The sequence below is a fragment of the Colobus angolensis genome, unplaced genomic scaffold, assembly GCF_000951035.1.
Source record: "Colobus angolensis palliatus isolate OR3802 unplaced genomic scaffold, Cang.pa_1.0 Scaffold301, whole genome shotgun sequence".
Classification (NCBI taxonomy): domain Eukaryota; kingdom Metazoa; phylum Chordata; class Mammalia; order Primates; family Cercopithecidae; genus Colobus; species Colobus angolensis.
The window spans coordinates 1,151,221-1,177,995 of NW_012116278.1; the positions used below are offsets into that span (position 1 = coordinate 1,151,221).

The 26,775-nt window shown below is 44.3% G+C and overlaps 1 protein-coding gene across 1 annotated transcript in view; it reads left to right on the forward strand.

Moving 5' to 3' along the window:
• Nucleotides 1-26,775, forward strand: part of ASTN2 (astrotactin 2) — a 982,181-nt gene that overhangs the window by 669,575 nt on the left and 285,831 nt on the right. Inside the window, exons 14-16 of the mRNA XM_011950063.1 lie at nt 17,105-17,229; nt 21,509-21,613; nt 23,956-24,135. Of these exons, the coding sequence (XP_011805453.1) occupies nt 17,105-17,229; nt 21,509-21,613; nt 23,956-24,135 (410 nt within the window). The remainder of the gene's footprint in view (nt 1-17,104; nt 17,230-21,508; nt 21,614-23,955; nt 24,136-26,775) is intronic.

Sequence of the window (26,775 nt, forward strand, 5' to 3'; positions counted from 1 at the left end):
TACCACCCATGAACCACCCAGGCTATTTATATGCATTGTCTTCTTTTAATCCTCATAATTGAATTTATAAAAGTAGGCACTATTATGATCCTCAATTTATGAGTGAGGTAACGGAGTCTCCTGGAATTTAACAACCTGCTTAGGATAGCACATCTAGTAAAAGGTATGGTTTAAGGCCCTCTCTCTATGAGTGGAGTAGGTTATTATAGACAAACCTGAGGCTCAGCATGATTGTGTGATTGTATGTGGCAACATAACCAGTATCTAAGAAGGTGGGATGCTGGATTCAGGATCTTACAAACTGGATTCAATTACATTTGTATGTCATATTTTGAAAAGGACAAAAAATCTATTCATTAATTGGATTTGTATTTTTCTAGGCCCTTTTAAAGTCTTGATATCCCTTAGTGTTAAGGAGCACTTAACAATAATTTCCAACTGTCCTGTAACAGCATGCACACTTCACCTTTGTTATGAAGCAAACTGGCTAATGTCCACACTAGCTGGGTTCTGCTTGTGGCTCCAACTTATGACAGGACTGTTGGAATTAAACAAGAAGGAATATGCGAGATGGTCAGGGCTCCTCATTAGGCAGTGTTGCAGAAAGCACATGCGAATATTACTATATTACTGCCTTTCTGTTGTCTTTGGGTGTTTTCTTTCTCCATTGCTAATGACTAATAAAAAAAGAGAGAGGAAAAGAGGAGAAAGAGAGAGAGAGAGAAAGAGTGAACAAGAAAGCAATTGCATTAGATTTTCTTCTACTGCAGCAGGTTTCTCATCATTAGAGGTGGCTATATGGATAGACTTCCAAGGTGCCCCAGGGAGAGTGGGAAAGACAAAAGGGAAGAAGAAACTTTCAGAAACATGACCCCAGCCACAAATTCACACCAGAACCAGCTGTATTTATACCATAAGTTCTGATTCCAAAGTCCATGTTATGACTTGGTTTTAAATGTTAACATTCAAAAAAGTTCCTTCTTTCTAACTACTACAAGGAATGAAGTAACGAATTGATGCTGTGTGGTCAGTTACAACGTGGCTTTGATTATTTTCTATCTTTTGCTTTAAGAGTTTTTTAACCTTATTTTTTCTTTAATTTGCTATCCAATCTACTGAAGGCTCAATTCTACAAACATTTTCGAATTGGATACCAAGTATGCACCGAGTACTTTGTTAGGAGCTGCAGAAGGAGAGAGAAAACACAGTTAGTGTGTTAGACTATTTGCATTGCTATAAAGAAATACCTGAGGCTGGCTAATTTCTAAAGAAAGGAGGAATAATTAGCTCATAGTTCTGCAGGCTGTACAAACATGGCTCCAGCATCTGCTTTTGGGAAGGGCCTTGGGAAACTTATAAGCACATTGGGAGGTAGGGGGATCTAGGCATGTCACATAGCGAGAGTGGGAGCAAGAGAGAAAAGGGGAGGTGCCACACTCACTTGAACAACCAGGTCTTGTGTGAACTAACTGAAAGAGAACTCACTTGTCACCTCATTGTGCTAAACCATCCATGGGGATCCACCCCTATGATCCAATCACCTCCGACAGGCTCCACCTTCAATGCTGGGGATTATGTTTCAACATGGGATTTGGAGGGGATAAACATCCAAACCCTATCAGTTAGTTCCTGCCCCACAAAAGTAGGGAAATAGACAAACCATGGCAATTTCAGTGCATGCCTTGATAGGAAGAGAGATACTCAACTTATGGTGCTGGGAGCATCGCTTTTAGCTTTACCAACTCCACCAGAGGTTGTGGGTAAGTTCTGTAGTTAGGAAAGAATCAAATTTACCAGTGGCAGGGAGGAAGGATTCCCATGATGTAAAGAAAATAATCCCAAATTAGTGACCATATGTCCCGTATTCTCATTACAGCTCTCTCATGTGGCTTGGACAAATTGTGCATGCTGTCAGGGCAGGAGGAGAAGAACAGGGTTTGAGGTCCATTTGCATCCTTCTTATGCCTAATCACAACAAGCTTTTTGAGTGTGTTAAATTAAAATGCGCTAGAGTGGTGCGTTTTACAGCAGCAATAGCTACGGTTTATTGAGAGCCTGCTATTTTCAGGCCTTCTGAAAGCAATTCATTTTATGGGTTCTTTTCATCTTTACAGCAAGTATGTGAGGCAAGGATGACTATTATTTCTATTTTTCTGATGAGGAAACAAAGGCCCAGGAAAAGTTCAATGTTTTGTCCAACTAGAGCTACACAGGGGATGGGAGGTGGACCAGGATGCAAATGCGGGTGTGTGACTGCAAAGACCGCTTCCAAAAAGGTGAGAGAGAAGACACAAGGTACCTGTGAGAATAGGTCTTCCCATCTTGAGAACTTTCCCTTAGCCCTTCATACTGGAGCTATGTGGGGACACTTGCATTATTCAAATAAATGACCTCAGGGCTTAAACACTCCCTAGAGATGGGAAATTACTTGCTCAAGATCACATAGCAAGTTATTGGCACAGCTTGATAAAACTTGGACATCCTGGCTCCCTGTCCAGGACAGGACTGGGTGCATAAGGAATGATGATAACATGCACTAGGATTCAGGGAGAGTTAGTCGCCTTCACCCTTGGACTCATCTGGCAAGTGTTTTACATACTGTGTGTCTGCTCTTATTCTAGACCCCTGAGATAACCATGATATGAATGGAGTCCAGGCCTTGCCCTTGACAAGTGTGTAGTGGAAGGGTGGTGTGGGATAGAGGATTCCTAAGATTAGAGAATACTCTGAACACTGGAATATGAAGATCCTAATTGAACTGGAAACATATTGAACGTTACAGGGATATGGGCTTCTGCTCTTAGCTGTGATAAAATAAGCAGCTAGACCCCTCAGGGATTGAGGGAGGTAGTCTGCATCCTGCAGCCCTGGAGTTAAGGCTGGAGCTGGAGCAGGAGGGCTGGACTAAGAGGTGCCCCTCATCAAGGAGCCCAGCTGCCACTTTGAACCAGGGAGTTATTCGCTCTGATCCTGCAGATCTGTTAAGGAGGCCATCGTTAGGTTTCAATTAGCGTTTAGCTTCTGGGGCAAGGCTAATCTTCCTCTCTGAATCTCATTTATAGCATCTGGAAAACAGACATAATGATAATACTTTGTCAGAAAAATGCCTAGTAATGTTGACTTTTCTCCAGCCACATCTCTAAAGTTTTATGTCAAAGTATGAGGGCCTTTCACTCTCTTCCTTGAGTAGCAGAGGGGAAAGTTCTGGAAGAGGCCCTGGTGATAGCAGCTCAGCTTGTTCTCAGTGTTATGACAGGACAAGGAATCCCAGTGCTAATACACACAGGCAAGGAGATGGAGGGCGAAGTGGCCAAGGAGAAGATAATGTTTCTCTAGCCTGCAATTTCTTTCAATTTCAGAGATCGCAATTACCAGGGCAGAAGTTAGTAACAGCCATGCCTGGAATGGTTAAGTGAGTTTGGTGCCACTGATGGAAATTGTTTTGCATTTAGAGAGGGAAGACATGTGCTTTGTGTAACGCAAGCTTCACTCTGACTCTGTGTATGTATGGGGGTATGTGTGGTGTGTGTATGTGTGTGTGGGTGTGTATGTGTGTGTGTGTGTGTGTGTGTGTGTGTGTGTGTGCTCATGCACATCTGTGTATAAATGAGGATGGCAGGAAAGAGGGAAGACCAGTGTGACTATGGTTGGAGAGATAGGTGGTAGAGTGGAGGCAGGTGGCCCTGATTCATTTGAACATGACTCCAGGAAAGTGATTCTTACCCCTCTGAGCCCCAGTTCCCTCACCTCTGGCAGGGAGATAATAATACCTAACTCACAAGGTTGTTGAGAGCGTTGGAAAGAAAGCCTGCAGAGAACCTAACACTTGATATACATTAGCAAAGGGCATCCTTCTAAGACATTCAACCAGCATCGGCATTTACAACAAGTCAACCTTTACTTTTCAGGATTTCATTTGGGGAAAAATTAAACATTTACCAGCATATTTTTGCATAGTGTTTAAGAATATGAAGTTAAATTGTTCAAACCTCACCTTATAAGTTCTGTGCATTTTTCCTCTTTTATGTCTCTGCTCCCTCACTAAAAAGAAGCGGAACAAGAGTGCTTACCTTGCATGGTTGTTGGGCATGTGAAATGAGATTGTATATGCAAAGCCCTTAGAATAATGTCTAGCACATTGTAAACAATGAATAGATATTAGCTTTAAAAATGATACTTGTTATTCTATGTGCTAGATATCTAGGGAAGGGAAGGAAGGATGGCAAGGGAGGCAGAGATGAATAAGGCAGTGACTAGGCCCCATGGGAGGGCAATTGCAGTACCACAGCTGAATGGATTGTCTCCCCTACATTGCCATTCAGCTAAGAGACATTCAGCACTTTATTGAATAAGCACTTCCTGAGCCCCTAGTGCATGCATCAGACACTGCGTTAGGGCTGGGTGCACAGCAGTGAATAAGACAGACGGAATTCTTGCTCTCGAGTGCTCATGGTCCAATGAGGGAGACAGAGGGTGACTGGGAACAACAGTCCAGTGTGAAAATGCTAGCATAGCAGCAGAACAGGGGCTGCACAAACACAAAGAAGGAATATCTAACTCCCATATGAAAGGAGGGGCATTGACAAAGTCCTCCTAGGGAAAAAGAAAACTAAAAAAAAAAAAAAATTCCTAGAATGTGACAGGCAGAATAATGCAAGATGCACATGTCTCAATCCCTGGAACCCATGAATAAGTTATCAGTTATCTTACATAGAAAGGAGACCATTCAGAGTGCAGGTGGAATAGGGTTGCCAATCAGTTCATCTTGAGATGAAGAGTCTCTGGATTAACCAGGTGGCCCCAATGAAATCAAAAAGATCTTTAAAGAGGAAGAGGGAAGCAGAGGACAGGATGAAGTGAGTGTGTGATGTGAAAAGGACTCAATTGGCTGGGCGTGGTGGCTCACGCCTGTAATCCCAACATTTTAGGAGGCTGAGGCGGGCAGATCATGAGGTCAGGAGTTTGAGACCAGCCTGACCAACATGGGGAAACCCCATCTCTACTAAAAAATACAAAACTTAGCTGGGCATGGTGGCATATGTCTGTAATCCCAGCTACTCAGGAGGGTGAAGCAGGAGAATCGCTTGAACCCAGGAGTCGGAAGTTGCAGTGAGCTGAGATGGCACCCCTATACTCCAGCCTGGGTGACAGAGCAAGACTTTGTCTCAAAAAAGGACTCAATTTGCCTTGGTTGGCTTTCAGGAGGGAGAAAAGGGGCCATGAGCCATATGGACAGGCTTAAGAAGCTGGGAAAAGGCAAGGTAGTCAACTCTCCCCTAGAACCTCCAGAAAGAGTCATCTCTGCTGACACCTAGAAGTTAGCCCAGAAGCCCATGTCAGACTTCTGACCTACAGAACTATAAAATAAATTAATGTTGTTTTGAGCCACTAATATTGTGGTGATGTTTTACAGCTGTGATAGAATGCTAATACATGGAGCTAATGACCTATTTGTGTTAGAAACATCATTTCAGAAAATCGTTCTGGCTGCAAGATAGTAAACGAATTGGAAGGGGCAAGGCTGAATTCAGAAAGCATGGTTAACAGGTCATTGTAGTAGTCACTATGAGAGGGGATGATGGCCTCAAGGACAGCTATTAGGGACTGTGTCTATACCAAACCCTGGAATCAGACTGTGAGGAGGAGGAGGGATCTGAGGGAAACTAGTTATATAGATCCTTGCAGCACTGAACATTGAATCTGAGATGGAAAACACAGGCAGAGAACAATCATACCTAGCAGAGTTGGTGATCTTGAGATCAGAGCCAAAGTCAAGTGCTGTGGAAACAGAATGATACAGCTTCCAAAGAAGGGACTCAGCGACAGCTTCCTGAAGGAGATGACACCACGAGGTCTGTCTGGGAAGTCTACAAGAGAGTGCAGAGGAGGTTGCAAAGAAACAAATACCTGGAAGGAGTTCACAGTTCACAGAGGGTGTCAGGCAGGTAGAGAGGTCACTCTGCCTAACCCTTGAGAATGCACAAGTCAAAACAGGACTGGGTTGGAAATTAAGAATGGGGATTGAGAGTAAGTCCAATTCTGCCAAGAAAACACCTGCAAGGCCTTAAATAAGACACTTCTCTACACTGCCTCTGTTTCTTTTCCTATCAAATGGTAACAGTAATGCTTATCATTTCTGGGAGCATCAGATGTGATCAGAGTGGACCCATGGTTATGCGCCACTGGATGGGCCAGTGAAGCAACTTTGCAGCCATGGTCCTTGAAACACCCTGGACAGTAGGGGTCACAAGCTGCATTCTGTCATGGAGCAAATGGCAGTTCTGAGAGCCTCCATCTGGGAGGTGACTTGGCCTGCTTGAAATGCTGGGGGTTAGGCTTGAGATCTGACCATCTTCCTGTGGGTCTCACAGTTAGCAGTTAAGCTGAAGTGGACTGACAGATAGCAGAGGCAGAAAGGAGGCCGAGGACATATGTGGCGGGACAAAACACACTGGTCTGTTTTCTAGCTGTGGTTAATGAACTCAGGTATGTGTGGAGGGCTCTGGTTCTCAGTACTACTAATATGCAAATCTTGGGGAGGCAGGTCCCCGGAGTCAGCACAGGAGCATGGGCTTGACTGCTTGGGCTCAAACCTGCTCAATAAAAAACCATGACTCTTCTTTTACTCCCCACCACATGCAGTTGGCAATGGAGATCAGCAGGTTCTATTTCCTGACTCTCTCTCAAATCTGTGCTGCTTCTCTGTATTCTGTTGTCCACCTAATCGGTTATGTCTTGTCTGGATTACTGCAAAACCTCTTAACTGGCCTCCCTCCTTCCAGCCCTTTTTCAGTCCATCCTCTACCCTGTAGTCAGGCAGTCTTTTTGAAGCCCCTATCTGATGGTTTTGCTTTCCTGCTGAAAACTCTACAGTGGATCTCCTTACCCTTAGAATGAAGCCCACCTTCTGTAGCATCACTTAGAAAACCCATGAGATCTGATCCCTACGTGGCCTCCTCTAGCTCTATCCCATCCTTGCTTCTCACTCACTGCTTTAGCATCTTGAAACTTAGCTTATTGCAATTTCCAGAACATGCCATGTAAGTGTTATATCTGTGCCTCTTCCATTCACACACACACACGCACACACAGGCACATACATGCCTATGGACTTCTGTGCATTTGCTGTTCTTTCTGCATGGGCCCCACCCTCACCGCCTTTTTCTGCCCTCTTCCTTGTTAACCCCTCCTAGTCTGTCAAGTCTAACCTCCTCCAGGGAAACTTCCTAACCTCCTCAGTCTACATTAAGTTTTCCTTCTCTTCATTTCCTTTGTCCCTGAACTTTCTCAATGAAACTTACACTTTATCCCTCTAACCTATAACCATCCATTCTCACAGTCAAGCATTCAAAAATTATTTTGTTGCAAATCAGTATGCAAAAATACTGTTGTCTTAATTTTCTAAAACTGTCATAATAATTCTCTCAAGTTTTCATTTCACTGATAGCAAAATCATATTTCCTCCTGGTGTGGTGGCTCACGCCTGAAATCCCAGCACTTTGGAAGGGTGAGCTGGGCATTTTATTTGAAGTCAGGAGTTTAAGACCAGCCTGGCTGACATGGTGAAACCCTGTCTCTACTAAAAATACAATTAGCTGGGCGTGGTGGCACACACCTGTAATCCTAGCTACTTGGGAGGCTGAGGCAGGAGAATCACTTGAACCTGGGAGATGGAGGCTCCAGTAAGCCGAGATCACACCAATGCATTCTAGCCTGGGCAACAGAGTGAGACTCCATCTCAAAAAAAAAAAAAAATGTATTTTCATTTTTTGATTAAGGATACAAAACATTTTCTCTAGAGTAAACATTAAGTCCACTCAAAGTTGAACTCCCCACCAGTCTTGCCTCAGTTGCATTTTTCCCACCAGCCTTGCCTCTCCCTCTTACCAAACAATCTCCCCTACCCCTTAACTTGGCCTCAGAGAAGGCAGAGGTTGGTGAGGGAAGGTCTCTTGTACAAATGTGTTCTTGTGGATCCTTGCTGGTATTTGCTATGTGATTTTTTGGTTTGAGCTTGGCTCTGAGCACTAGCACTGGCATCCATTGAAGTATGGAAGGTCGTGGGTAGTTTTTTGAGAGGAGCAATGTGTTGGAACCCACAGCCAATGTCCAAAGTCATTAGGTCTCAACACCCTGAAGCCCCCTTTGTTCTAATGTTCTAATCCCAGCCTCATCCACCATCCCTGCCACCACGGGAGTGAAGGATTTATGCCAAGAGGTCTTTTTATTTTCAACTTTATATTTTTAATTGACATATAACAATTGTACATATTTATGGGGCCAGGAAGTCTTGACGGTTTTATCCCCTTTACCCTGTGCATGCAGAACTTGGTGGGAGTGGCGACAAATTCAAGTCTCTTCTTGACTTACTGCTACCCCTCCCAGGAGTTCCTGCTGGCTTGTTGAACAAGGGGCTTGCAAACTTCCCAGACTATATCATGGGTCTAGGGGAGCAAATCCAATCACTCCTGCTCACCTGTCTGAAGATTCTTAAATATCTTAAGTATTTATTGACACTACTCTTGTACTTGGGATGAATGAGGGGTGGTTTGACTTCCAAAAGGCCAGGAGCAGGGTCATTGAGGCACTCCCATCTGAACTCTCAGCCACTTGACTTTCCTCTCCAACAATTCCTTGCAGCACCAGTGGTAGAAAGAAGAGCGTAGTACTTCCTTTTCTTATCTGGTGGGAATAATTGTGAGGCCATCACCTGCCCAATCTGTATATTAAAATAAAATATAATGATCTGAGTCAGCAGGACTGGCTTTTGATAGAGAAGGAAACTTCACTCTTAGCACAGGCTGGCTTTTCAAACTATTGTCCAGCTTGAAACACTGCAAAGTCAACTTTGAGAGGCAAAGCTCAGATAGGATTTCTGGAGAATGAAAAACATTTTAACATTTTCAAAACAATGATTTACCTTGCACACATGTGCAGACATACATAGGAGGCCATTTGTAAACATGTGTGTCTCCTGTCAGGCTGTGAGTAACTGGAGGACAGAGAAGGTCATTTTTATTTTTGTATTCCTAATGCCTGACAAATAACATTAAATATTTGTTGAGTGAATGAATGAATAAATGGCTAAATGAAAGAATCACTAAATCTTGAGTTCTTGACCAGAGAACTTAAACTATGACACATAATTAAGAAGTAGAGCATATGAAAACAGTTTCTAACCGCTGCTTAAGAAGGGCAGAGCTTCAGGGTGGGCTGGTACCAACCAACCAGTGTTAGCGTCAGTTTATCACCACCAGACCCTATAGGTATCTCCAGCACCCGTAGAACAGCTACAAAATCTAGCCCAGCACCTCCCAGCCTGAGGTTCAGACAAACGTTTTGTACCAGCCCGTTCCTCTCAGTTTCAGAGAAGGACAGTGGCTTCTGCACATACAGCCAGCCAGTGACAGAGCCAAGATGAGAACACAGGTCTCCCAACTGCTTGTTCTCAGAGGACACCAAATCTCAGCCAAAGTTATCCTTGTCATATGGCATAAAGGCTCAGTTCAGTCAGAGAGGAGGGATGGGGCACAGTGTACACCAGGGAATATGTCCTCATCAGCTTTGGGATTTTAAGGCAACGTTTTTTGAGGCTTCTGGCCAGTGTAGGAAGAGCCAGAGAACCAGGCAAGGAGGGCGGGCCCCTCCCTGCAAACTCAGTAGCTCCCAAGCCAAGGCTCCTAGCTTTCCCTCAAGGAAGAAAAGACTGCAGACAGTGCTGGCTGGCTCTAAGGTGATTTACCTTCCTGAAATACCTCAATTTAAATGCTAATTTCCCTAGAACCAAGGGGTGATGGCTCTTGCAGGCTGGTTGCTGTGTATTAATGTACCCAAAACACACATATTCTTAAAAGAGGGTGGCAGGCAGCAAAGACCTGAGGAAGGGTGGAACAGAGTGGCAGAGGAGTCCAACTTCCCTTGTTTGTCTTTGCTGTCAGCATGGCTGGCTGATCAGAAGGAAGCTAGACATGGTGCATCCTCAGTGGAAATGTTTTGTAGGATTTCTGTCATTTAGAGGTCATATGCAGGTAGCCTGCGAGGGTAAAGAGACCTTCCCCTTCTATTTACACATGGTTCAACAAATGCTCAGGGGCATATACAGTCAGATAGGCACTGTGCTGGACAAGCTAGCATTAAAAATAATTTTACAGCCGGGCATGGTGGTTCATGCCTGTAATCCCAGCACTTTGGGAGGCTGACGTGGGCAGATTATGAGGTCAGGAGATTGAGACCATCCTGGCTAACATGGTGAACCCCATCTCTAGTAAAAAAAAAAAATACAAAAAATTAGCCGGGCGTGGTGGCCGGCACCTGTAGTCCTAGCTACTTGGGAAGCTGAGGCAGGAGAATGGCGTGTACCCAGGAGGCGGAGCTTGCAGTGAGCCGAGATCGCACCACTGTACTCCAGCCTGGGCGACAGAGTGAGACTCTGTCTCAAAAATAAAATAAAATAAAATAAAATAACTTTACATAATTCCTCCTCTTCACGCATTGAAGCTGAACTCATTATCCCTATTTTACAGATGAAATCACTAAGGATCATAAAATTTGAAGTGATACTCCTGAAGGTCACACAGCTAGAATTTGTATCCATGTCTGTATGAGTTCTAAGCCCATACTTTCTATCACTAGATCCAAAGGCCACATCTGGAATCTATTTACAAACAAGATGCATGAAAGTAAAGTGATAGAAAAGATGTATTTCAGCTGGGGAAAACTGGAATGGTATTATGGAAATGATGGTTTTTCAATGGGGCCCTTTGCTGCCCACTGGCATTGTTCATTTTAGAATGTACCCACACTTCTACCTCTACCTGAATGTACATATGCACACCAAGAATGGGAGGCCCAATCAACCCTTTTCTTAGGGAGATCGTCTGTTCCCATCCAGTCCCCACTCACTCAGTGGCCCCTGGCCCCTCTGTCCAAGGTCCATGGGAGCCAGAGTAGGTATGTACTTAGGAATTTAGGGGAAGAAAGTAGGGTTTTGGAGCTTCTTATGGAATATTAGACTCAAATCCTCAATACGCTTTAGATCCTGAAGCATTCTGGGACTCTATGGCAAAACATCAGAAAGGGCTTCATCAATAGATGTAGGTCATGCACATATTACTACTGTCTCTGGGTTTTCTTCCTTCACTGCTTCAACAAATGTTCATGGTGCACCTACTTTTTCTCAGTTTTACTCAGGTACTCAGTTTGCACTGCTGGGCCCTGAGGAGGCAGCACTACATCGGACAGGCATAGTTTGGGGCTGCATAGAACCCACAGTCTAGTGGGAAAGACAGGTGTCCAACAACATCTCCCATGAGCACAAATATCATTAGAAAGATAAAGCCATTCATAGAGGAAAACAGCAAGATATGATAAGGGTGTGTAACAAAAGAACTGATTCCAGGGAGAGTTCTTAAAAGGCAGAGGAATAGTGGATGGTCTGAATGATGAGTAGGAGTTGTCCAGGTGCAGAGGGAGAGCAAATTCCAGAGAGAGGGCAAATTCTAAGTGGGTCCTTGTGTGGGATGGGAGCATGCCCCAGAAAAGGAACTTAAGGACAGTCAGAACAGGAGGAAAACAGTGGCCCTGGGGGCTGTGTCTCAAACAATAAGGCAGCAGGAGTAAGCAGACAGGGTCTAGATTATGAGGGATCTTGTAGACCTCAATGCGACATTGATTCTCTCCTGGTCTTCATGAATGTAGGCATCTCCTCTGATTTTCCACTGCTGTATCCCTAGCACCCAAAACAGTTCCTGAAAAAGGGTAGAGCTCCAATAAGTGTGAAATGAAGGAGACCACTCACTGCCAGAGTCCCTGGGGCCCAAGATCTACTATTTTAGAATTGATGAATTGTTTCCCTAGAATGTCAACTGAGATTGAACTGTTTTTATAGATACATCTGGGAGATGCTTGTCTGTGTGTTTGTGTGTGTGTGTGTGTGTGTAAGTGAATGTTGTGTTTCAAGCAGCAGCAGAGCCACTGTTTGTTTAAGCAAGCATCTCTCAAAAATGTCTTGTTGAAAGCACACTCCACTGTGGTGGTGAATAACAGAACTACCTGGTCTCATCTCTAAATGAGTCAAGCTCTCCCAGGGATCAGGAGCACAGGCTTGGGATCGATTCACTGAGCATGTACGTACTGCGTGCTGGGCTCTCAGCAGGAAGCTAGGGGTGTTAGAATTTGGTCTTGGCCACTGCTGCTTTCTAACCATGGACCTCAGTTGGACAAGTTCCTTAACCTCTCTGAACATGTTTTTTCATCTATAAAATGGGAATAATGATAGTACTTGTCTCACAACGTTCTTATGAGATTAAAATTGCATACACACTCCTATATCTGTTTTAATTTCAATCGTTTTGGGGGTACAAGTGGTTTTTGACTAGATAGATAAGTTCTTTGGTGGTGATTTCTGAGATTTTTAGGGCACCCATCATCTGAACAGTATACACTGTATCCAATATGTAGTCTTTTTTTTTTTTTTTTCCGGAGACAGAGTCTTGGCACAATCGCAGTTCACTGCAACTTCCGCCTCCCGGGTTCAAACGATTCTCATGCCTCAGCCTCCCGAGTAGCTGGGATTACAGGTGGGTGCCACCGTGCCCAGCTAATTTGTGTATTTTTAGTAGAGACGGAGTTTCACCATGTTGGCCAAGTTAGTCTTGAACTCCTGACCTCAGGTAATCTTTCTGCCTCGGCCTCCCAAAGTGCTAGGATTATAGACATGAGCCACTGTGCCTGGCCCCAATATGTAGTCTTTTATCACCCCTTTTCCGACCTTCCCCCGCCGAGTCCTCAAAGCTCATTACATCACTCTTACGCCTTTGTATCCTTATAGTTGAGTTCCCAGTTATAAGTGAGAACATAAAACATTTGGTTTTCCATTCCTGTACGCTACTATATCTTGACACACTGCCTTGAATATAGAAGATGGTCAACAAATGCAATCAGTAAATCTCAGTAAATATTATCATATTGCTAGGGTTAGTTACCTAGCAGCTTTTACTACACACACACACACACACACACACACACACACACACGTTGGCACATGAACTACAGCATTACTGATGAGCAACAGATATGATCAATAAATAAATATTGTCCATTATTTCTGTCTTCCTATCATATGATTTAGTTGTGTGGTAGTTTTTACTACACACACACACACACACACACACACACACACACACACACACAGGAGCACTGAGAATCTGAATTATTCCTGAGCACCCAAGTTTAAGCCAGAACCCTGCCAGCTCCCTGGTCGCCTCTCCCAGGTGGGTGGATTCTGCAGCTGCTGTCTGGGCTTCCATCTGAGGTTCTCAGGCCAGCAGAACTTTCCCAGCAGCTACTCTTCTCGTCCGTGTTTTGCCTCCCAAAACAGCTGATCGATGCAAAGGCCCCGGGCGCCCTCTGCTGGCAGAGGCCTTGCAGGACTTGTGGCCATCGCCCAGGCAGCTGCAGAGGGACCCCAGTACCCGAGAGACCATGCCGTTGCTGTGTTGTTCATTGGGGCTTCATCTTCGCATACCTGCCCCCCTCCTTCCCAGCCTTCCATATTGGCTGGCTAATTCTCACCCCTCCATTTTCTCTCTCTTTCTGCATTTCTCCAAGTCCCCCTGTACTTTCTGGAAGCTCAGGAAGGAAAACCTTCCTCCGAGAAGGGGTGTCCTGAGCCAGGCCTCTGCCTCCTGAGTTTGTCCACTCTACTTCCTTGCGTTGTCCCATTGAGCTCAGATTTCCTTGCAGAGCTAAGATGGACTTGACAGGAAGGCAGAAGGATTGGAGGAGAGGGACATGGGGATAGAGAAGGTGGCATTACCTTCCCTCCTCTGCAATTGTAAGAACATTTCTAGAGATTTGAAATGGAGACCCTTGGGTGGTAAAGTGAAAGACAGATTTGCCTTCAGATCTAATTTCCCAAATGCACCCAGTGTGTAAGTCCATAGAAAATCCATTTCCTTGTCGGTTAAACGGGAAATATATGCCTATCTTGTGGCACTGGTAGTGGGGCTTGAAGAGGTCACATAGAGAACAGAGCCTGGGGCATGTGGTGAATAGCTAGCTCTCTCCTCTCTTGTAGGAGCAGCAAGGTCCTCGTCTTGGCTGCAGCCTGTCTGGGCTCAGCACATGCCCAGGCACTATGGCCCTTCCAGCTTTGACAGCCTGTGTCTGTCACAGGCAGGTCCTTCCGCACCCTGTACCCAAGCAGTGATGAGGATGTCTTTTGAAGACATCTACCATGACCTGTTAGAGAAACAAAGACTCTATGCCAGGCATACAGTAAATACTAACCCTTCTATATTCAACTATCTGAGTGAACGCTTAGGGAAAGGCAAGCTGAGAAATAAAACAACAGTCTAGTCATGTTTAGTACATAATAAAGTACAAAATATACTCGACTTAAGCATTGGGTTTGCTTTTAAACCTGATAGAATTCTGGAAAATTTAAATGCCAGATTGAATCAAGTTTAAAACTTAACTCATGGTTGAAAGCAATGTATTACTAAATTTTGATCTGGGGCCAAACCACCTGGGATCTCCCACTTCCCAGCCTTATGGCCTTAGGTAATTACATAACTTCTTTGTGCTTCAGCTTTTCAATGTCTAAATGGGGAATGTAAATGACACCTACTTCATAGAGTTAGGTGAAGTGTAAGTATTGGCAACTGTGCCTGGTGCATAGTAGGTGCTCAATAAAAGGCTATTGTTATTGTTGCCATTCCACTAAGGCCAGCTGAGTAGCTGTTATGATCCCCATGTTACAGAACAGATCATTGAGATTTGGTTGGTTTGCTCCAGGTTACACAGCTAGGATGCAGTGTGGGCAGAATTGGAGCCCAGTCCTCATAGGCTCCTCTCAGCTTCCAAGGCTGAGCTACCTCCTTACCCTCACTCTGGCCTCTCCTGCCCAGAGTGAAAACAAGTGCTGGGGATCTTGCAGGGAAGAGACCTTGTGCAGCAGCACCTGGCACATGCAGAATTCCTGATAGCAACCCCCACCGATTGTTCTGCATGGCCATTTTCGTGTTTTCCCCACTAGGCTGAGAAGATCTGGAGGACAAGGGGACACGTCAATCTGTCTCTGTGTTCTTAGCACCCCCCAGCACAGGATTCCACCCAAGTATGTGTTCAGTGCATGCCAGTTGACTGCCTAGGGCATGGACTACCCCTTCATCCTGCTACATCTTTCAGGGAAAATCTATCACCAGAGACCACCATATCACAAGGGAGGAATGAGGACATTTAGTCCTGGCTAGGGTTACATGTTATGTGGAGGTACTTCCATTGACCAGAAGCCAGTCTTTTTAAATTCACATTGCTATTCCACACTCCCAGATTTGCAGACAAAGACCAACCTTCTAGGTAGAACCCATTATCACCTGCACACACAGACATAAACAAGGATGACTCCACAGACAGCCATGGCACACCCACACACAATAGCATGTTTAAATGGCGAGTGTGGGCCTTAAAACTCACCATCATGCACATGCTTCCTGGGCAGAAAGTCTCAGGCCCAGCCAGACCAGCTCCACCACTTGTTAACACCAAATCTCATGTTACTTATCTTCAACTTAAAGATAATGATATCTATCTTTTGGGATTGCTGTGAAGATTAAGTGATAAAATGTGTGTAAACTATTTAGCTAGATTCTAGCAAACTATAAAGATTCAATGAATAATACAGATGACAAAGACAATGATGATAATGATGGTGATGCTGGTGGTACTGAAGATGGTGATAAAGTCACATCCTCTGGACTCAGAAATGAAGAAAGTGTTCATTAAATGGATGAATTGATGATGAGCTTCAAAGGTGCCTGCAGTAGGGTGCAGAGATGTTGAGCAGACAGGAAGGTGACCCAAGCCACTCAACACTTTTACAGGTGCTTTTGAACTGCCTGAGATATAGGCTTCAAAGGCATTGCTTTGGCATCATGTATTGTTGTTTTTGTGCTTCTGATTTTCATTTCAAGGTTGACCATTCCGTGTGTCAAAATGAAGTAATAAACATCCTCCTTTTGTTCTTCTCCTCCCCCTTCTCTTGCCTCCTCCTCCTCTCCAGACTATAATTCGTGTATTAACGCTGGGGATTTCTGAATATAAAGGGACCTCAGAAGTCATATTTAATATGGAAAAGCTCTCGATACCATCCATGTCAACTGGCTGTCAAGTTTTCTGCTTGCACACCCTCAGTAACAGGAAGCTCACCACCTCTCTTGGCAGGCTGTTAATTTTTAGGCAGGTCTACTGTCCAGAAGAATGAAATCTGCCTCCCTCTGCTGCATTGTTATTACCATCCTCTCAGAACTTTGTTCATGGTTCAGTTCTCTGGGGTCATTCAGAGGTCTGTCTTCTGTTCCCTGGGACTGGCCTGCAGGAAAGGGATAGAGGCACCTAAAGAAGTTAGAGCAAGGGAAAGAGCACTAACCTGGAGTCAGAAGACATGGGTTTGAATCTAACCTATTAGGTTGTGATTCAGCAAGTCATTCTCTTTCTCCAGACCTCAGTTTCCCCATCTGTAAAAGGAAAAGTTAGAACCAAAAAAAAAAAAAAAATCTTAGGGCCCTTCCACTTTACCAAACATCTATTTTTCCAAGGTTTGTTTGTTCTTTTTTGTTTTTCAGCCTAATCTTGCCCCCTTGTTCTTCAAACACTACACACTATTCTCAGTTCTCACATCCTAGTTCAATATTGCCACTGCTTATGCCAGGGGACATTTAGCGGCCACATATACAGTTTATAGAGCATCAGAGAGTATCTTAAATAATTGGTAGGTTTTTCCCATTAAGTGCTTACAACAGCCCTTAGATCTGGGTCTCACTTTACAGACAAGGAAACTGAGGTTCTGAGAGGAACAGTAGCATGCTTGAGGTCATACAGCCAAGTAAGCAGTGGGGCTAGAATTTGAACCCCAGCCTGCCTGATTCAGGAACCTGTAGTTAGTACCACGTTCTCAGAGCTGGGATTCAGGAAACCAGAGGCATCACAGCAAAGCCACCCACCATGAGTCTTTATTCTGACTACAGCATCCTGCCTCCTTGCCCTGCAGCCCCCAGCAGCCTCCACTTCCTCGATTTGGCAGTCTCTCTGCTCCTCTCCACAGGGAGAACAACTTCATCAAGGACTTTCCCCAGCTGGCCGACGGGCTGTTGGTGATCCCGCTGCCGGTGGAGGAGCAGTGCCGGGGGGTCCTCTCCGAGCCCCTCCCGGACCTCCAACTGCTCACTGGTAAGACACATGTGCCAGACCCTTCCCAGGTTTCCTGACCACACACCTAGTCTCCACACCTAGTGCATATCAGTCTTCAGCAGATCCAAGATGGGCTCCATCAAGCCTCCTCCTTCCTGAGGAATGGGATGGGAAGGAACTTGCCCCTCTTGGGCTCCTGCTATTGGCTGTGCAGAACCAGGGACTTCCCTGAGACCCCAGAATTGGGACTGCAGTCATCTTTGAGAGGCGGTTCCTCTCTGAGAACAGGAACAATTTTTCTCAGTGAGAGTTCTGCCTCTATGAATGAGTCTCAAAACACTTTTCATTCTCATTGACAACTTTCTGGTATTTTTCCACTTTTAGTATTTTGTTTTTCTTGGTTCATTTTAAGTCATTCTAAAGTAAAAGAAGTGGACTCTCCAAGCAGGAGCCCCTGCTGCTTGAAAGCACTTGAGTTACACAGCTCATTTTTGTATGTGGGCACTGTGCCATCTGTGGGGTGGGTATTATTTTTACCATTTGATAGATTAGGAATCTATACTTAAAGAGGTAGAAGGGACCAGTCCAAAGTCACACAGCATATCTACCAGGACTAAACCCTGGGTGCTACAGCACCAAGTCTTTTGCCCTTTTCACTCCACTTTGCAGCTCCCCCACCCCTGCAACTACTTTCTTTCCCTACTGGGAAGTTGCCTTTTGCAGGTTTTCCTGAGACTCCATATTTTCTGTCCAACCCCAGGATGCTCTTTCCTCTTTTTGTGCTCCCAGTTCTTCTCCTACCCTTTTCTTAATAAATTTCCTAAGATGTAAGTATCCTGACTCTGCCTTTGTGATACTGTGGTTGCATGCCTTATCCACAGCCCAGGGAGAATAGTCACGGGGAAATCATCATGGGGAAGCATATTAGAGCTCTCTCACTGAGAGGGGAACAGTCCCCCAGGGAAGACCCCACAATGCCACAGACCTAGGTTTAAATCTCTGCCTGCCCTCCCCATCACTTGCAAGCCTGGGAAACCTCAAAAGAGTCATCTAACGTCTGTGAGCCTTTCCTGTGAAAGAGCATAGATGGAGGAGAGAACCCACATCGCTTAAGAGGTCCTAGGGTCCAGGCACTTTTTATATGTTAAATCATGTAACCCTGCAAGGCCATTATTGTCCCCTTTAAATTGGCTAGCTAGGTCATGAACTCCTCCAAGGCCACGTGGCTAGTCTATAGTCATGTCAGGATTTAAACATAGTTGGTCTCAACTCCAAAGCAGATGGCATATCCATTATCTTACATAACCCCTGACCTGTGCTATTTCAAAGAGGGACCCAGACGTAGATCAAATGAAATCATGGATGTAAAAGACACCTTGTAAAATGTTACAAACAATTTCACTGCCTTCCTTAATTTTCATTTTTTATAAGATCATAAAATTTTAGAGCTAACGTGGACTGCAAAGGGCATCTAGTCTAATCTTCCTTCCTGATGAGGAGTCAAGTCTATAATATCCTTCCTGAGTGGTTATCCCTCTTTGGATACCCCCAGTAATGTGGAGTTTACTACCTCCTAAAGCAGACATGTCCATGGTCTGTGAGGAGGTGCCGTGCTTTAATGGAAAGGCCCCTGAACCTATCATTGATCCTGGTATGTCCCTGGACAGTTTCCCTCTCTGAGCCTCAGTTTATTCCTCTAAAATATAGGGTATGGGCCGGGCGCAGTGGCTTATCCCTGTCATCCCCTCACTTTGGGAGTCCAAGACGGGTGGATCACCTGAGGTCAGGAGTCTGAGACCAGCCTGGCCAACATGATGAAACCCCATCTCTACTAAAAATACAAAGAATTAGCCGGGCATGGTGGTGGTTGCCTGTAATCCCAACTACTCAGGAGGCTGAGGCAGGAGAATCTTGAACCCAGCAAGCAGAGGTTGCAGTGAGCCAAGATCATGCCACTGCACTCCAGCCTGGGCAACAAGAGCTAAACTCTGTCTCAAAGAAAACAAAACAACACACAATGCCAAAAAAATAGGGTATGATAATTATTTTTTAAGGATTCTAATGAGAAATAAAGATCATGTGTATAAAATGCTTGGCACACTATGGGTATCCATTAGTGGTTCAAATTGTTATGATTCTTTGTTTTGACTCAAGGATTTTGGAGATTTCCTGATAAAGGGAACTGTTGCATTTCAAGAGATTTATTATTATTATTACTACCAGGAAAAATTCCTTCCTCCATCACATAGCTTCATTCCAATCATAATCCCCAGGTGGGGAGCTGGGATGGGGAGGACCAGATGGGAGTCAGCGACAGAGTAACCCGGGGATGAGTTTATGGTTAGGAACAGAGTGAGAGTTAGGCAGTCAGTGGATAGGCATTTATTGAGAGGATACTATAGGCCAGGCTCTCTTCTAGACTCTGTAGAAGGGGAGGAATATAGAACATGACCTTGACCTCAAAAAGCTGACATCCATTCCAGTGGCGAAGCTTTTATTTCAGGCTTGTATCCAGGAACGAGCAGGGATGGAAGGAAGTGAGGGATGGAGTGAGAAGATGGTTTTATAAATTACTTGATAATCAGAAGAAGTTTTTTGTTATGTTTTGTTTTTACATTTGCTTTACATTTTGTTTTACATTACCACCAAGTGAAAGAGCTGCCTCTCAGCAGCCTGCATCACTCTGCCTCCCTCTGTTGGAGATAGGCCTTGGCTGCCAATAATGCCCCCACCAAGTCTGCTTTGAACATGAATGAGCACTAATGGAAGGAGCAGAGACTGCCTTGTCCCTGGTGTCTGAATCTTCTTGTGCAGACATTTTCTCTGCCCTTAGTCAAAAACACAGCCCTCCCCTTCCTCCCTCCACACAATCTCGTTTTCTCCCCAGCCTCTGCAAAGGAAGGACGGGAGAGGCAGAGCAGATAAACAAAGAGGACGTGTTTATAACAAACAACCTCGCTCCAGTGGACATATCTTTGGAGATCATGAATATTTTACTTTAAAATGAAAGCCTCTGAAAAACTATTTTATTCCTGAAAAGGCTAAGGAGGATAAGGAGGAAAAAAAAAAAAAAAGGTGACAGTAATGGACAACTTTAATACTGCAGTAATGTCCAGGAAGAAATCATTTGTTCCAATGAGATTCTCATTTTAATCTTGGTATCAAATATCTCTTTAAGTGCCTACTCACCAGGGGACAAGAGAAAAGGATAGAAAATGTGCCTGCCATTTGCAGAGGCACAGGAAAGCATGGATACATAAAAACAGTAATAATAACTGCTGATGTGACTAGCATCTTTTTAATGTATTTTTGTTCAGCTTATAAAAAAGAGTTTGCAAAGCTTACGGTAGAAAATGTAGAAAATAGAGGTGAATATAAACCAGAAAACAAGAATTTTTCATATACCACCACCCAAAGTTAATCATTTGCCAACACTTCATTGTGTCTTTTCTTTTTTTACTTCTTGTTTATACCTGTGTTTCCTGAAATGTATTCTATAAAACATGAATTCCAAGAGACCTTTCATACGAAAGGGGTTTTATCATCAAAGAAGTTTGCACACTACCTTCATGCATATTAATCTAATCAAGATGCTGAGAAATTATACAGTTAAACTTTGTTTTGCCTGTGTTTCTCAGTCTTACTTGAAATACAGTTTATTTCTGTATACCTCTATTTTACGTCATACTTACGAACATCCATATTGCCATGCTAAGAAATGATAGTCTACATAGGGGTCAGCAAACATAAAGGGAAAGTTAATAAATGCGTTAGGCTTTGCAGGTGGTTTTTATTGCAACTGCTCAACTCTGGTGTCATAGTGTGAAAGCAGCTATAGACAATACATTACAAATAGGCTGTAGTTTACTTACACATGGTCTACATGCACAACATTTCTAGGCTACCAAAAGGCTCCCACTTCTAGTGCCTTACTTGAGCCTCACAACATGCTTATGAAATAAGAGCATTAGAGATAGCTACAGTGTCAGATGTGGAAACTGAAGCAATGAGATATCTAGTGCCTGGTGGCAAGTTGCAAATGGGGTGAGGTAAGACATAGATCTGACCTAAGGTTGCTCTTGCTTGTAGGGTAAAGGCGACTTGCAAGCTATAGAGCAGAGAGAAAAATGAGGGGTGGGGCTGAGATTAGAGACCAGGAAGAGGCTTGGAGGGTAGGATTCATAAAATTGTCAATCCCAATGAAAGCTTGCCCTTCAAAGAGGTGTCGGTTATCCAGAGCCAAGAGCTGCAGGGTGAGCCTTGTGGTGTGAAGCGTCTTAATTCTGGGCTCACGTGACCATCTTATTTCCTCTCCCAGGAGATATCAGGTATGATGAGGCCATGGGTTACCCCATGGTGCAGCAGTGGCGAGTCCGGAGCAACCTCTACCGTGTGAAACTCAGCACCATCACCCTCTCAGCAGGTGAGGACCACTGCCTGGGCAGCCAGCGGACTTGGAATAATTTAGCACTTGTTCCCAAGGACCTAGCATGTGCCAGGGTATATGAGAGCACTGGGGATGCTGAGGAAATGGGATGCATCCCCTCTTCCATCAAGGAGTCCCAGGGAGGGTGGGTGGACTGGAGGCTGACAGACAGTAGAGTCAATGCAATAGTAGGGAAGCGGTGGCACAGAAGACGGAGCTAATCATTCTGGGGGAGCTAGAGAGGCTCCCTTGAGGAAAAAGTATCTGAGTAGGGTGTGGAAGTATGAATAGGAGAGTGGGGATAAACAGTCATCTAAGTCATATTTATGTTTTTGAAGTATTTCAAGCTTATGAATTATAAATTCTCCTCAGACACCAATTTCTCCTTCTCTCCTGGCTAATTTATTTTCCTGTCCATCTCCGATACAAAAATCATGTATAACCCCCACACCCCTATCCCTTTACATGTACCACCCACAGTGTATCCACATGAACTTTAAGCTCCAACAGATGGCAACAATTTATAGTGCCCAAAATGGTGCATGTTTTCTCATGCCACTGTGACTTTGCCCATACTGTTCCCTCTGTCTGGACCTCTTTGTCTTGGGAACATATGCCATATTACTCTGTGATGCCGCTCCCATTCTCCATTCCCCTCAAAACAACTCACGGAATTCTCGGTGCTTGAATATCTATATCAAGACACTAACAAGTGCTTGATTTATATTAGAATCTTGTCTATGACCTGAGAACTGTGGGTGGGGCTTGGGTCTTATTTATTCCAGTATCTCCAAAACTAACAAAGATCAGCAGATTGTTCGTGCTCATGTATGATGGAGGAATTTTTAAAAATAAATGAAAACTGAAAAATAAGGAATGAATGAAAGAATCTGGAATGAGGCCTGGCCTAGGATTTTCTACTGTGACTCTTACTAATAACACTGTCACAGATTTATTGTCTGAGTGTCCTCTAATTATGTATGAGTTCTTTTCTTCTCTTTTCTTGTTCAATATCACTTTGTTCATCAGCAAAATGGAGCTCTTATAGCCTGGGAATTGGAGGATTTCACCCTCTGGGAAGTAGAAATAATAATTATTGCTGACATCTGTTAAGCATTTTATAATGTTTCATTTCTTATGACAGAACAGTACTGTGAGGAAGGCATTATTTATCCCATTTTTCTTCAGATAAGTATACTGAGGGTTAGGGAGGTTAAATAACTTGCCCAAGGTCACACAGCTAGTAAGTGGCAGAGCAGGGAATGAATGAATCAAGGATTTGATTGCAGTTTTGTCTGCCTGGATAAGAGCCTCAGGGCATCTCTGTGTATTGTTTTTTATTACTGAACAGGAACCATCATATTATTAACACTACTGTATTAATTACCCAGTTGCATTACTTAACAGGTTGATGGAGAGGGGTTGTTCTCATCAAACACCCATTCTTTGAGCCCTAATTCTGTTTTCTGCCCCCTACACCCCATACTGCACTTGTGAATAAGACTGTGATGTTCCTATTAGAAGTACAAAGGTGCATCTGCTTTAATTAATCAATATGATGCTCCTGGAAAACCCTTTTGTCAATCAAATGTTGGCAAATTAGGGCTCACTTTTAATGTTGGAGCGAAGCTTGTTCTTTTACATTTTACTTTGATGTGGCACAGTATTGGTTGTTCTTGGAATAATTGTGGTTGGTGTGTTTGCTGTGTCCCAGGCACTGGGCCGTGCACCCAGTTGGGGTGGGTGTGCGGGGAGGATGCATGTGCAGATACAGAGACAAATAAGGTAGAGCTTCTGACTTTAAGGTGGTGCATGTTGAAAGTGCAGAGAGTAGGCACTCCTGTCCCTGATGATGTGAAAGGCTTCTTGGAGGAGAGGTGACTTCCAGGCGCCTTGAAGCACAGGTTTGACTTAAGGAAGACATAGGGAGGCCATTTCAGGCGTGTGTGTGTGTGTGTGTGTGTGTGTGTGTGTGTGTGTGTGTGTGTGTGTTGAGGGTAGTGAGAATGCAAGGAAAGATAGAATGATAGAAATTCCAGGTCACATTCAGGATAAATAATAAAACTAATTTGGCTGGAGCTAAAACTTAGTGTGGATGGCTCATGAGAGATGAGCTTGGAACCTTGAATATCTAGAGAAGGTCACTAGGCTTTGTCCAGTAGCAGGGAGGAGCTCAGGAAGGCCCCTGGAAGAATAGCTTGGTCATGTGCCTGCTTGAGGAAGGAGAGAAAGAGCGGTAAGGCACCAAATCCAGGCTGGGAAGAACCCCTGCCACTATATAATTTGCTAGCCGCCAGACTCCGCATCTGACCACCTCCACATGCTCCTCTCTTGTCCAGGCTTCACTAACGTTCTCAAGATCCTGAGCAAGGAGAGCAGTCGGGAGGAGCTGCTGTCCTTCATCCAGCACTATGGCTCCCACTACATCGCAGAGGCCCTTTATGGCTCAGAGCTCACCTGCATCATCCACTTTCCCAGCAAGAAGGTCCAGCAGCAGCTGTGGCTCCAGTATCAGAAAGGTAAGCCCGGAGTGCCTACTGGAGGAGGTGGCCAGGCAGGGTATAGAGGGAAGGTGTCTGGGGAGACAACTGAGCTGCCTTGGATCTAAATCTTGGTTCTGCCACATCTAAGCTGTGTGACCTTGGGCAAGTCCCTGCCTCTCTCTGCGCTTCAGTTTCACCATGGGCAGAGCGAGGGATCATACAATGATTTTTGCAGGATTCTCTCAAGTTAGGCATTTTCTGAGGCCTCAAGTTAGTGTTCTAGACTCCAGAGCCCTTGCCTTCTCCTGCAGGTACTTTGCTTCCCACATCCTCTCTTTGAAACAACTGCCAGGGATCAGGTTGGGGTCAGCAATTGGTGTCTTCTTGATGCTTTCTTCTCTCCAGGCTTCTTGGGAGAACCCAAAAAGAGCTTGGGTTCTTCTCTCCCAAGAGCTTCTTTCCTCTGGAAAAAACAATTGCCTCGTGATCAAGCGGATGGTTTCCATTATGTCCTGTGAAGAGGTGTTTATCCTCAGGAAGGGTCAGCAGATTTCATTTCCCTTTGATTCTCAGCTATTATCAGAATTGGAATTCCTCAGACCAGGTGTAGGAGACCAGTCTCTGCCCACTCACCTTGGGAAGGTTTTTCCTTTTCTACCTCAGTTTTCCCTTCCTGTGAAATGGGTATGTAAGTAGCTATTCTTGTCTGCTTCTCACATTAAAGATAAGTAGTATATGTAATAGCATTTTGAGAAAGCTAAAAATATCGCACATGTATATACATGTGTTTTAATAGGTCAATGTATTCACACTCCCACTTTACACATGAGAAAATGAGTCTCAGATATGCCACATCAAGTGCCATAGACACACAGCTAATAAGTAGCAGGGTCAGGATTGGAACGCAAGGCTGGCTGACTGCAAAAGCCCATGTTCTTTCCCTCTTTCAACTATACTGAAGTGCTTCTTGATATAGTTAATACTATTATTATCAACTATTTGTAAAAGACAGTCTCTCAATTGATGGAAAGGGCGAAGAGCAATGTTAAAAACATGCTTGCATCTTTTCATACAGCTCAGCCACCCTATCTCCAAGAACGAAAGCAATCATAACAAAAAACCACTAAGTGTGGGAGCCAGGAGAGATCTGAAAGATCTCATTGAGCATAGCACTCCAGTTTTGCAGTTGAGGAAACTAAGTCTATAGGGGAGAAGGAAGCTTTCACACAGCTCTGCTTGGCAGGGCCAAGACCAGGAGGGATTGCTCTACACACCCTGTCTAGTGCTTTTTATGTAGTTGCACATTCCCGAATGGATAAAACCCTAGTCCACCTGCCTTGCCAATCTCTAGATCCCTTCCTTTTGTCCCTGGAGGCTTTGCATCCCCAGTCGTGTTCTCACCCCTTTCTGCTTCCTGTGTGCAACTGTGTGGGGCAAGGGATGGTTTATGGGCACAGTGGGTATAATTGAGTTGTCTGGGAATAGCTCCGTTTTATGACTGTAACAATGACAGTCTTTAAGGAAGTGCATTAAATCAATAGAAGTCTCATTGTGCTACCCTGCAAATAATGTGACACATCATTAAGCAGGGCAATAAGCTTCAGGACTTTGAAGTAATACAATTAGGTTATGTTTATAAAAACCTTCGCTCACTGTGGCCACATAACTAATTTGCTTCATATCACGTTTAGGGCCTGGGACACTACTCTGATTCTAAATCCCGCCCCTTTTCCATCCTTAGCTGTCTTCAGACTTTAGAATTTCTCATTCCAGAAAATCCCATTCCTTGTCTGGTGGATCATGGAATTTGTTACACATGAGATGGGAGAGGAGGAAGAAAGAGTGCTGAAACAACAGCTAGGAGGACCCCCTCAAGACCTGGCTCTGCCACAAACTTGCGGGGTAAACTTGGTGTTTTCCTTCCTGGGCGTCTAGTCTACAAAGGCACTTTTCTTGCTTCCACCATCCATACTTGCTCCCAAGAAGAGAATAGGGGATACATTGAGGTCAACTTAACCATTCTGTGTGTTTCTTCCCCTCCATCTTCACCTGCTGTGACCACCTAGATGGTAGATCAAATACTCTGGTTTTATTTTTTATATTTGGGAGTGATGCTAAGGAATGGGGAGATGAGAAGCTGGGGATTTGCCTCTGTAGAGTTGAAAGAAGTCTTTGGACTTAAAGATAGCTAGTATCCCTTTACTCCCCAGCCATGAGTTATGTGTCACTGACATCTGCTAAACATTGGACAGGCCAGGATGAATCTGGGCTTGGGGGCTGATACCTCGGGGGACAGAACTTGTGAGATGAGGAGGGACAGTGCGGTGCTGAAGCGGGATGGAGGATATTTCATGTCTCTACTCCTCTTTATACACACCTGGCAGGTAACCTCAGGTAAAGGAATTACTAAGTCTCAGTTTCCTTGTGTGTTAAATGAAGGATAGTAATTCTCTTGCATGGCTTTTGGGAGAATAAAATGAGATGATGTAGGTAAAATGTCTGGTACATGGTAGGTACATAGAAAACAGTAGCTTGAAATAAAGTAAAAATTGTGGGCATCAGCTGAGGATTCTAGTCCCCGCTCCATACCTTGCTCATATGTGAGCTCAACCCTCAGTTTTCTCTGTGAGCTACACATGTCACTAGAAAAATCCCTGTAAGTGTCCTTTTAACTCT